The following is a 12,338-nucleotide window of genomic DNA, read 5'->3' as shown; positions in this document are numbered from 1 at the left end:
CTTTCATGACATGAAATGCAGCTCAAAGTGTTTACAGAACAATGGAGAATAAAAAAGAAAAGCAAGGCAACGACATTAAAATACAAGCAGTAATGCAATACAGTGAGGACATGAATAACAAAAAATAAAAGATCAATTAAAAGCAATGTTGTAGAAGTGGGTCTTGAGCTGAGCTTTAAAAATGTCTACAGAGGCTGCCTGACGAAGGTACAGTGGGAGCTTGTTCCATGCCGACGGCCCGTAGAAGCAAAAAGCTGCTTCCCCGTATTTTTTAGTTGCCATTTTTTTAGGCAAAGCGAGCAGGCCAGCAGTGGAAGACCTTAGGGGGCGGTTTGGGACATATTTAGGCAGGCAGTCATGTAGGTAGGAAGGTGCGAGACCATTGAGAGCTTTATACACGAGTAAAATATCCTAAAAACAACCGGAAGCCAGTGCAGTGAAGCCAAAACTGGAGTAATATGTTCTCTCATCTTAGTTCTAGTTAAAACTCTGGCTGCTGCATTTTGGACAAGTTGTAATCCGTCAGTTGTTTTCTTAGGCAGTCCTGAAAAAAGTGCATTGCAGTAATCAAGCCGAGAAAAAACAAAGGCGTGAGGGACCCCCCCACGGTAACTCTGTCATTTCTCTACTGTTTCGGACGCGGGGCGGCTCGCCAGAACCGGGCCGGCACCCTGGGTGCGTTCCTGTATGTCTCTGGAACTTCCTGTGTGTTCACTGTGTGTGTGTGTGTGTGTGTGTTCCAGGACATCGTGAACACCATCATAAAGCACTGCAGTCCCAGGTTCTTCTCCATCGGTCTGCCTGGAGCCACCATGCTGATCCTGGACTTCATCATCGCTGCTGCCAAAGTCACCGCCTGCACCTCACTAAATGTAAATACACACACACACACGCGCACACACACACACACACACACACACACACAGCCTGCACCTCACTGAATGTAAACACACACACACACACACGCACACACACACACACACACAGCCTGCACCTCACTGAATGTAAATACACACACACACACACACACACACACACACACAGCCTGCACCTCACTGAATGTAAATACACACACACACGCGCACTAGGCATGTGAATCTCGTCTCATCTCACGATTCGATGCGCATCTCGATGCACTGCCAGCGATACGATACATTAGAGATACATGGAATCCTCTGGCGATACGATGCGATACGATTCTCCCTCTTCCCAATGCGATGCGATAACCATTTAGTTCAAATCAATGTGATACGATGTGATTCACCCCTCTACCGATACGATGCGATTTGATGGCGATTCATCACAATATAGAAAGGATTTATATTAAAGCTCTATTAATTTCCCCAAAAAATGCATTACATTTAAATTCAAAGCAATTTATTGTTTTACTGTAGGTTAGTATTATAGCTCTGCATCTCAAACAACCCAACTTAAAGAATTCTGTAAGTAAACACAGGGTCTGATCTCTGCTGGTTATTGTGGAATTGTTAGATTACTAATAATCATAGGCTATAGTATAATTATTATATCTCAAAGGTCAATTTGAGGTTTTGAGTATAGAGGGTTCAAGAGATTAAAATGTAATAGCCTATCGTTCATCAATTAATGTTACCAACATATAAATAGAAAAGAAACAAATAAACAAAACAAAAATTACAGGTCACACTTGTAGTGCTGTCAAACAAGTCTATGTCGAGTTTAATCTGCAACAGTTTTATAATATAATTGCCTATGTATAGTGGGGGTCCCTACTTGATCTCTCACTCTCAGCTAAGTGGTCCTTGGCTTGACCTGAAAAACATTGAAGACCCTGGCCTGCATGTATTATTAACGTTATAAATACATAGAAGATGTACAAGTTCACAACGCGTCTCATCCACGCCCGCTGTGAGCTTGTGGATCTGCAATTTTAGGCGTGCGACACCGTCTTGCTGCAGAATATAAATAAGGCTTCTATCCCAGAGAACAGCAGAGGAAAGCTGGACAGTGGAAAGTTGGGAAACGGTTGTAAACGACTTTAAATTTAAACGCAAGCAGTACACCCAGCTGTGGCGTTGTTGTTGTTGTACACGTGTGTGCAGACTGCAGAAGCTTTCTTTAATTACAAATTGATAATGATCGAGACGCAGATTTGCGTCGGATAATCAGCAAGCACAGCTGTGGAGTGTGGATCATTACCAGCAGTCCAGCACGCAGCGCTACAGTGAAAAGTCAACTGATCGACGGACAAAGCTACTCGGACAGCTATTTTATAAAGCTAAAGAGTAAAGGTGGTGCTTCTCGTTTAATGCGTGGGGCTCACTTCTGTTAGTCGCGGGTGCTCTTTATAGTCTGAGTCTGTTTGTTGTCTCAACGTGTCTACTCTGCACCGTCGTACGGTAGCTTCTGTTCACTGACTGCGTGTGCGGCTGTGCGCGGCGAGAGACTTTTTTTCCCCTTCCTTTTCTGATGGTACGTTGAATGCGCCTCGGAAACACAGGATAGGGTGAAATTTACCATGAAAAAACGGTGCAACCACGGATTTTACCGACGCAAGCACTCCGCGAACGATGCATCGAGATTTCACCCGTCAATTTTACCGAAACACAGTGAATGAACCGATTCACTCGCATCGCGCACGTCATAATCGATGTATCGATACGTATCGATTCTTTTCCACATGCCTAACGCGCACGCACGCAGTATTAACCCTCTCCTCTCCAGGCTCCCAGGGTGGAGGCTCAGATCCTGCTGGGTTCTCTGGTGTGTTTCCCCAACCTGTACGCGGAGCTGCCCGCCCTCCATCCCACCACGGCCGACACGGTGCTCACCAAGTTCACCGACGTCAAGGTACGTAACGTACGGTCACACACACCAAGACTGCAGTTCAAAACATTCATTTCAAACCTTTGGGCTATCCAGCCTTCACACTGATATGAAGGCTGGATATCAGCTGATCTCTGCCGTCCTCCTCCTCGCCATAACGGTAACAAGACTACTCGCCCCGTTTCTGTTTTCCTCCCAGAATTTTCCCCAGTGAGAGGCTGGACAGCAGACGGCTGGACTTTGAATTTCTCTAACTATAAACTTTCATGACAGCAGAACAGCCTAAGTAACAAATATAATTTATGAAAAGCTACTACAGTGAAGTCTGTTCACAGAAGTTGTTGTAGGATATGTGGGGATTATCTGACGAGGTACCATTTGAGGTGGGCAAAACCTTACATATACTACATAATACTAAATTGTTTATAGGTAATAATATAGCCTTTCCACAGCAGTATCTTTTTATATTTTTCCAAAAAGAATACAAATAATAGCCAATAATAGCATATTACAAAGTTTTCCCCCTCACTAGGGAAAATTCCGGGAGGAAAAACGGGCAAGCACCGGGGCGAGTAGTCCAGTATTCGCCATAACCACTAGAGGACGGACGGCGCTACTACTGTTGTTGTTGACGATGACCTGTACACTGTTAATGTCATGATGTCATGCACGCCAGCGTCTTGAGACCGCCGCAGCCGCTCAGAACAAATGACTAAACTGTCATTAACACTGACCGCAGGGGGTGATTACGTGTGTGTGTGTGTGTGTGTGTGTGTGTGTGTGTGTGTGTGTGTGTGTGTGTGTGTGTGTGTGTGTGTGTGTGTGTGTGTGTGTGTGTGTGTGTGTGTGTGTGTGTGTGTGTGTGTGTGTGTGTGTGTGTGTGTGTGATTTTCAGGAGCACATCATCAAGCACATTCTGACCGCCGCCAGACACGAACCCTCGGCTCCTGCTAGGTACGTTGTCTACCAATCCCATCTCATCCCATAGTAGGGAGGGACTCCTAACGTTCTATCCCATAGTAGGAGGGTCTTCTCCTAACGTTCCATCCCATAGTAGGGAGGGTCTTCTCCTAACGTTCCATCCCATAGTAGGGAGGGTCTTCTCCTAACGTTCCATCCCATAGTAGGGAGGGTCTTCTCCTAAAGTTCCATCCCATAGTAGGGAGGGTCTTCTCCTAACGTTCCATCCCATAGTAGGGAGGGTCTTCTCCTAACGTTCCATCCCATAGTAGGGAGGGTCTTCTCCTAACGTTCCATCCCATAGTAGGGAGGGTCTTCTCCTAACGTTCCATCCCATAGTAGGGAGGGTCTTCTCCTAACGTTCCATCCCATAGTAGGGAGGGTCTTCTCCTAACGTTCCATCCCATAGTAGGGAGGGAGGGTCTCCTAACGTTCCATTGGTTGACATTCAGTAAAGGGGTACACACTGTGCTCCTGTAGTCGTTATAGGATGGGGAAATGCAGATTACTAACAATGTTGTTTTTGGCAGCAAATTCATATTTTAGTTTTAGTCACAGTCTCTTGAATTTAGTTTAGTTTTATTTAGTTTTTTTGTTTAATTTACTTATTTAGTCTACTTTTAGTCGACTAAATATCATAAGACTTTAGTTGACTATAAAAATCTACTTGATTTAGTCGACTAAAATGTGTTTTGGTGGGCCTTGATGCCGTCGTAATGACTGTTTTATTCACTTGCTGAAAATCTACAAGCTCACAACGCGTCGCAGCGCGTTAGTTGTATGCTGAAAAAAGCCGATCTACAAGCTCACAACGTGACTTATACTGGAATTCTTGTCCACTAGTCCCTTCCTAACATTTTAGTCTAGTTCTTTATTTGTTGACGAAATTGTCAGTATATTTAGTCTTAGTTTTAGTCATCATAGCTTAGTTTTTATTTAGTTTCCATTTTTTCGTCAGTGACGAACATTTTTCATCAACACTGGCCAGAAGTGTGCCCCAGCTGGCCAGGGGGAGGCAGTATAGAGACCAGTTCCTTTCCCCTCCATCAGGCGCCCCGGCTGGCCAGGGGGAGGCAGTATAGAGACCAGGAGTACTGCATGTTTTTTGTGAGGGTACCTACCCTAGGTGTCACTTGGAGAACATGCTAACTCCACACAGAAAGGCCCTTTCACCAACCCCACCGAGGGTATGGGCACTGATCTCAGCAGCTGTTGCTAGTCATGGCTGCCAGTTCCCACCTGATGTTGTGTGGGAGTTCAGACTGCTCCAGACCGTTCTGAATAACTGCTAGCTTACATAATGTCTTGAGGCTGGGACTGCAGTCTAAGACATACAGGTCACCTGGTCTGTTGTATGCTCCAAAGAGGATGACACGATCTCCCACCATGCAACAGCACATTTCCTTCATTGGACCTGGGCGTTTCCCCTTGGACTCAACCTTCTTCCAGGAGAAGGTCTCTGGACTGAATTTCCACAGATCATTGAGGTTTCCCTTCCTGAATTCACCACCAAATATGAACAGCTGTCCATTGTAGGTAAAGGCTGAATGATCATCACGTGCTTCTAGAAGAAGCTGTGGGGAAGGTGTGTCCAGCCAGTGGTCGGTCTCTGTGTCAAACACTCTGATACTGTTGTCGTACCCATGGAAAGCTATCCAGCCTCCAAATACAAACATATTTGTCCCGATGATGGTAGCAGAGTGACCTGTTGAAGCAGGAGGTGGAGTTCCTCTGTTGTTAATTAAAGTCCAGACCATTGTGGCGGTGTCCAACTTGTACATGTCATTAGTGTATCTGTATCTTTTCTGTTTCAATCCTCCATGGATATACATGAACTTCCCCAACACACAGGCTGAGTGGCCGAACCTCTCCTCTGGAATGGTCCCAGAAACCTGTGGTTTGAACCACCTGTGGTCGTCGACATCAAATGCATGAAGAGCATTGCAGGAATAATATCCTCCCCAGAGGTAGACAGTATATTCTATCAGCACAGCTGTGTGGCCGTAGCGCCTGGAGGGAAACTGAAGGAGACCTTCTCCTGTTCCAGGGTTCACGGGGGTCACATTCCTCCAGCGTAACGACAGTGTGTTGAAGACGAACACTTCAATGGAATCTCTTCTACTCTTCTTTCCAAAGCAGTAGATCTCGTGTCCGACCACCACAGCAGCATCGTGGTCCTTCCCATGTTCTCCTTCCAGATGTGTCGTCCAGTGAAACATCTCACACAGCAGCTCCACCGTCAATGAGTGTTGACAACTAAAGTACAACTAGTTTACAGATGAACTTGTTATAGGATGACGGCAGCTCGGTGTCCTCGTTGCAAGTCACTAACTGATGTTTAGTGCGTCGGACGAGTCTTTATAAAGAACAAATACACGGTTGTGACGTCATGGCGTGATTACGTCTTATGTTAGGATGGCTGACGATGTCACGCAATGTGATCGATGAAAGAACAACAGCTGTCTACTAACGACTACTACTATCTTGATATTGAGCCAGGTTTCTGATGATGTCATTATATTAGGTTTATGTTGTCCAACCCATGGCCTAAGAAGTAGATAAATTTTATGTTTAAGGCCCCTGATATTCATATGTATTATTTTACATCCTTTCACACTATCATGATACTTGATGTTTAACCCATTCTGAACGGGAACCCATTGTGGTGTTTAGCATCATGTTATGCTTTAGCTATTGAAAAATAGCAGATCTACAAGCTCGTAGCGCGCCACCGAGTGGCGCGCTACGAGCTTGTAGGTCTGCTATTTTTTTTTTTATCGAAGAACGACTGACATTTTTTAGAATCTGATTTTAGGTCAGAATGGGTTCATCAGACCAGTGTGTTGTCCAGTGGAAACCTCGTATGAATCTGATCTCAGGTCAGAATGGGTTGCCACAGAACCATTAGCATAGATCACAGAGAACAGTGTGTTGATGCGAGATACATGTGTATAGATACAAGACAATTAGACAACAAGCATAAACAAACACATAGACAAAATGAAAAAGTAACGAATAAAACTAAAAAACAAAAATAACCCCAGGCCACTCCAGGCATTTACCCTTAATTGCGAACGCAGTGAGCACTTACTATGAGACCTAGCAGATCATGTCTGTCTGTGTGTGTGTCTGTCCCGCTTTTGTGCCCATATATGGAGCTGAGTGATTTGTTTGTGATTGATGCAAGTGTCTGTCCCGCTGTTACGTCACCATGACTCAGCCATAACCATATAAGGAGTCCCCAAAGCAGCTATACGTCCAAAACCCAAATATGTACGAGCTGCGTTCGCTTCCCGCGTTTGCGCGTCTTACTCGTTAAACCCATAGGCCCAAGGATTTGGATGAGTAGCCCACAGTTAACCACATTTCCCTAGCCAAAGATAAGAAAAAAAATCAATAAATAATAAAAATAAAAATAAGTAATAATGATGGTGAGAGAGAGAGAGAGAGAGATCAGATCTCGTTCATCAATTCTTGTCCAAGAGAGAGAGAGAGTGGAGAGAAGAGACGGGTGAATACATAGGAAATAGGTGAATGAAGGAAAGGAAGTATCCAAGTCAAGTCAAGGTAAGATAATGAGAGTGCACCATCGACTAATCTAATTATACGGCAACATTTTCCTAACCCATTTCTTCACCGGGTGCCGATTGCCTGAGCTGTATAACCCTGGGCGCTATACTCTCCCTCTGCCAACCTGGGGAGAGCCCCGAACTGACCTCATGCTCCCTCCCTTGCATGAGGAGTCCAAGCTGCTTCTATTAACCTGACAGGGGGGGGGGGGAGTTTCCCCGCTAGGAAGAACAACGTGGAAGGAACACATTTTCCAATCACTTCCTTTCCCCTCCATCAGGCGCCCCGGCTGGCTAGGGGGAGGCAGTATAGAGACCAGTTCCTTTCCCCTCCATCAGGCGCCCCCGGCTGGCCAGGGGGAGGCAGTATAGAGACCAGTTCCTTTCCCCTCCATCAGGTGCCCCCGGCTGGCCAGGGGGAGGCAGTATAGAGACCAGTTCCTTTCCCCTCCTCCAGATTAGTAACAATGTTGTTTTTGGCAGCTAATTCATATTTTAGTTTCAGTCACAGTCTCTTGAGTTTAGTTTAGTTTTATTTAGTTTTTTTTGTTTAATTTACTTATTTAGTCTACTTTTAGTCGACTAAATATCATAAGACTTTAGTTGACTATAAAAATCTACTTGATTTAGTCGACTAAAATGTGTTTTGGTGGGCCTTGATGCCGTCGTAATGACTGTTTTATTCACTTGCTGAAAATCTACAAGCTCACAACGCGTCGCAGCGCGACACTTTGTGAGCTTGTAGATCGGCTTTTTTCAGCATACAACTAATTGTAAAATGACTTATACTGGAATTCTTGTCCACTTGTCCCTTCCTAACATTTTAGTCTAGTTCTTTATTTGTTGACGAAATTGTCAGTATATTTAGTCTTAGTTTTAGTCATCATACCTTAGTTTTTATTTAGTTTCCATTTTTTCATCAACACTGGCCAAAAGTGTGCCCCGGCTGGCCAGGGGGAGGCAGTATAGAGAAGAGTTCCTTTCCCCTCCATCAGGCGCCCCGGCTGGCCAGGGGGAGGCAGTATAGAGAAGAGTTCCTTTCCCCTCCATCAGGCGCCCCGGCTGGCCAGGGGGAGGCAGTATAGAGAAGAGTTCCTTTCCCCTCCATCAGGCGCCCCGGCTGGCCAGGGGGAGGCAGTATAGAGAAGAGTTCCTTTCCCCTCCATCAGGCGCCCCGGCTGGCCAGGGGGAGGCAGTATAGAGAAGAGTTCCTTTCCCCTCCATCAGGCGCCCCGGCTGGCCAGGGGGAGGCAGTATAGAGAAGAGTTCCTTTCCCCTCCATCAGGCGCCCCGGCTGGCCAGGGGGAGGCAGTATAGAGAAGAGTTCCTTTCCCCTCCATCAGGCGCCCCGGCTGGCCAGGGGGAGGCAGTATAGAGAAGAGTTCCTTTCCCCTCCATCAGGCGCCCCGGCTGGCCAGGGGGAGGCAGTATAGAGACCAGTTCCTTTCCCCTCCATCAGGCGCCCCGGCTGGCCAGGGGGAGGCAGTATAGAGAAGAGTTCCTTTCCCCTCCATCAGGCGCCCCGGCTGGCCAGGGGGAGGCAGTATAGAGACCAGTTCCTTTCCCCTCCATCAGGCGCCCCGGCTGGCCAGGGGGAGGCAGTATAGAGACCAGTTCCTTTCCCCTCCATCAGGCGCCCCGGCTGGCCAGGGGGAGGCAGTATACAGACCAGTTCCTTTCCCCTCCATCAGACGCCCCAGCTGGCCAGGGGGAGGCAGTATAGAGACCAGGAGTACTGCATGTTTTTTGTGAGGGTACCTACCCTAGGTGTCACTTGGAGAACATGCTAACTCCACACAGAAAGGCCCTTTCACCAACCCCACCGAGGGTATGGGCACTGATCTCAGCAGCTGTTGCTAGTCATGGCTGCCAGTTCCCCCCTGATGTTGTGTGGGAGTCCAGACAGCTCCAGACCGTTCTGAATAACTGCTATCTTACATAATGTCTTGAGGCTAGGACTGAAGTCTAAGACATACAGGTCACCTGGTCTGTTGTCTGCTCCAAAGAGGATGACACGATCTCCCACCATGCAACAGCACATATTCTTCATTGGACCCGGGCGTTTCCCCTTGGACTCAACCTTCTTCCAGGAGAAGGTCTCTGGACTGAATTTCCACAGATCATTGAGGTTTCCCTCCCTGCATCCACCACCAAATATGAACAGCTGTCCATTGTAGGTAAAGGCTGAATGACCATCACGTGCTTCTGGAAGAAGCTGTGCAGAAGGTGTGTCCAGCCAGTGGTCGGTCTCTGTGTCAAACACTCTGATACTGTTGTAGTACCCATGGAAAGACAACCAGCCTCCAAATACAAACATCTTTGTCCCGATGATGGTAGCAGAGTGACTTGTTGAAGCAGGAGGTGGAGTTCCTCTGTTGTTAATTAAAGTCCAGACCATTGTGGCGGTGTCCAACTTGTACATGTCATTAGTGTATATGTATCCATTCTGTTTTAATCCTCCATGGATATACATGACCTTCCCCAACACACAGGCTGAGTGGTACCACCTCTCCTCTGGAATGGTCCCAGAAACCTGTGGTTTGAACCACCTGTGGTCGTCGACATCAAATGCATAAAGAACATTGCAGGGATAATTTCCTCCCCAGAGGTAGACAGTATATTCTATCAGCACAGCTGTGTGGCCGCAGAGCCTGGAGGGAACCTGAAGGAGACCTTCTCCTGTTCCAGGGTTCACTGGGGTCACATTCCTCCAGCGTAACGACACTGTGTTGAAGACCAACATTTCAGTGGGATCTCTTCTACTCTTCTTTCCGTCTCGTCCAAAGCAGTAGATCTGGTGTCCGACCACCACAGCAGCAGCCTTCTTCTTCCCATGTTCTCCTTTCAGATGTAACGTCCAGTGAAACATCTCAGCAGCTCCACCGTCAATGAGTGTTGACAACTAAAGTACAACTAGTTTACAGATGAACTTGTTATAGGATGACGGCAGCTCGGTGTCCTCGTTGCAAGTCACTAACTGATGTTTAGGTCGTCGGACGAGTCTTTATAAAGAACAACTACACGGTTGTGACGTCATGGCGTGATTACGTCTTATGTTAGGATGGCTGATGATGTCACGCAATGTGATCGTCCAATGTGGCGAAAGAACAACTACTACTTAAATAACATAATTATTGGTCTAATGTTTGAAAGGGAAAAGGGAGTGGTGTGACATCCCTCTAGACCAGGGGTGCCCACAAGGTAGATCACACAGGCTGTGCAGGTAGACCACATGACATCCCCCTAAAATATATAATTTAAATAAAAACAAAAACTGTTTTTTGTCATCTCCCACTTGAATTGAAGTGACTTGACTTGATTAATTTGATTAATAGACAAAAAGGAAGTTCAAACCAAAATGCAATACTTTGTTTTCAAGAGAGTTTCACACAAACATCAGTATTATAAAGTCATTTACAAAAGAAAATAACTTTTTTTTCCCATTTCCCCCCCATTTCCCATTCCAAGTGCGTTTGCCTAATTATGTAACTATTTTCAGCAATGGAATAATATATATATTTTCGGTGGGTAGATCTGGTTGAGCTGGTCATTTTGAAAAGTAGCTCTCAAGTCTAAAAAGTGTGGGCACCCCTGCTCTAGACAATCAAAATAAAACAATGTATTCACAAATAAATATTGAATATAAATAAGAATTAAATAAAGGTGTAAACAGAGCTTGTGTTACATTAACCATCTTGTGAAACTATAAAGAGATGCATTTTCTGTCGGAGATATAGTTATACAATAACTCTCTCTCTCTCTCTCTCTCTCTCTCTCTCTCTCTCTCTCTCTCTCTCTCTCTCTCTCTCTCTCTCTCTCTCTCTCTCTCTCTCTCTCTCTCCCCCCCTCCCTCTCTCTCCCCCCCTCCCTCTCTCTCCCCCCCTCCCTCTCTCTCCCCCCCCCCCCCCTCCCCCTCTCCAGATGTGTGGCCCTGTGCAGTCTGGGTATCTGGCTGAGTGAGGAGCTGGTCCACGGAACCCGACACCCGCAGATCAAAGAGGCCCTCAATGTCATCTGTGTGACTCTGAAGGTCAGTCAGAGGTCACTCATATCGCCCTCTGAAGGTCAGAAAGGTCACTCATATCGCCCTCTGAAGGTCAGAGAGGTCACTCATATCGCCCTCAATGTCATCTGTGTGACCCTGAAGGTCAGGTGACCAAGGACCAAATATTAGCATTTAGATTTTGGTCCGTTTGGTGTCCACACGTAAAGCGTACCAAATATGTAAACAAATGACACGTTGACATGTTAAGAGAACCAAATAGTGAAAAAAAGAAAAGGTCATTTTACGATGGAGGGGAAAAGAACATGAGGGGAAATCACGACCTACAATTTTTGGGCGCAACCTTCAGTCACACAGAGAGAGAAGAGAACACACAGCAACAACTTGCTATTGTATTCATTCTTATTAATTATTTTATTAGCCAAATAAGAGCAACAGGTGAACAGAGGAGCAGGTGTTTGAACAATAATGTGATTGCTGCTGATGCATACAATTCACGGAGACGTATAGCCTCCAAGGTATCCCCGATAAAAATGACTTTTCTTGCACCTTGACCCGATTAGATATATGTTATTTCTGCGCATCAAATCGGCGGGCATTTCCATGTCGGCTTATGGTTTAAACTTGAAGGTGGTCAGTTAGTAGGTTATTGAGCTTCAAGTCATCCGAACAGATCCGCTGCAGCTAATTAAGCTGACCTAGTTTTACGTCTTTTGCTAAAGTGATGTAATCAATTAATCACGCGAGCGTGCGTGCGTGCGAGTGTGTGTGCGTGCGAGTGTGTGTGTGTGTGTGTGTGTGTGTGTGTGTGTGTGTGCGTCTCTCTCGTCTTGAGCTGTGGTGTGTCCGAGTCCATTGCACTAGCAGGGCTGGACACTGTAAGACAGTCCAGGCCAACATTAACCGTCTCATCTGCTGCCAAACACACATCACAACATGTACAGGACTTGGTCCACCTTGGAACACTTTATTGGAGCAGCAGCCAATAGCCTGCTAAGACA

At 46.1% G+C, this 12,338-nt stretch overlaps 2 protein-coding genes across 2 annotated transcripts in view; one reads left to right on the top strand and one right to left on the bottom strand.

Moving 5' to 3' along the window:
- ralgapa1 (Ral GTPase activating protein catalytic subunit alpha 1) overlaps positions 1 to 12,338 on the top strand; it is a gene marked incomplete at its 3' end in the record, with an annotated part of 112,020 nt that overhangs the window by 65,452 nt on the left and 34,230 nt on the right. The window contains exons 26-29 of the mRNA XM_080783393.1: positions 744 to 872; positions 2,704 to 2,829; positions 3,701 to 3,759; positions 11,256 to 11,364. Of these exons, the coding sequence (XP_080639519.1) occupies positions 744 to 872; positions 2,704 to 2,829; positions 3,701 to 3,759; positions 11,256 to 11,364 (423 nt within the window). The remainder of the gene's footprint in view (positions 1 to 743; positions 873 to 2,703; positions 2,830 to 3,700; positions 3,760 to 11,255; positions 11,365 to 12,338) is intronic.
- LOC308330109 (kelch domain-containing protein 3-like) lies at positions 9,178 to 10,203 on the bottom strand (the record flags this gene model as incomplete). The annotated part of the gene is made up of 1 exon (XM_080784798.1): positions 9,178 to 10,203. One exon carries the CDS (start codon positions 10,201 to 10,203, stop codon positions 9,178 to 9,180), a length of 1,026 nt encoding a protein of 341 aa, XP_080640924.1.

Source organism: Protomyctophum bolini (genome assembly GCF_963924005.1).
Source record: "Protomyctophum bolini genome assembly, chromosome: 15".
NCBI classification, from domain to species: Eukaryota; Metazoa; Chordata; class Actinopteri; order Myctophiformes; family Myctophidae; genus Protomyctophum; species Protomyctophum bolini.
Note: the sequence above shows the minus strand (reverse complement) of the source record. Positions and strands in the feature narration are given on the sequence as shown.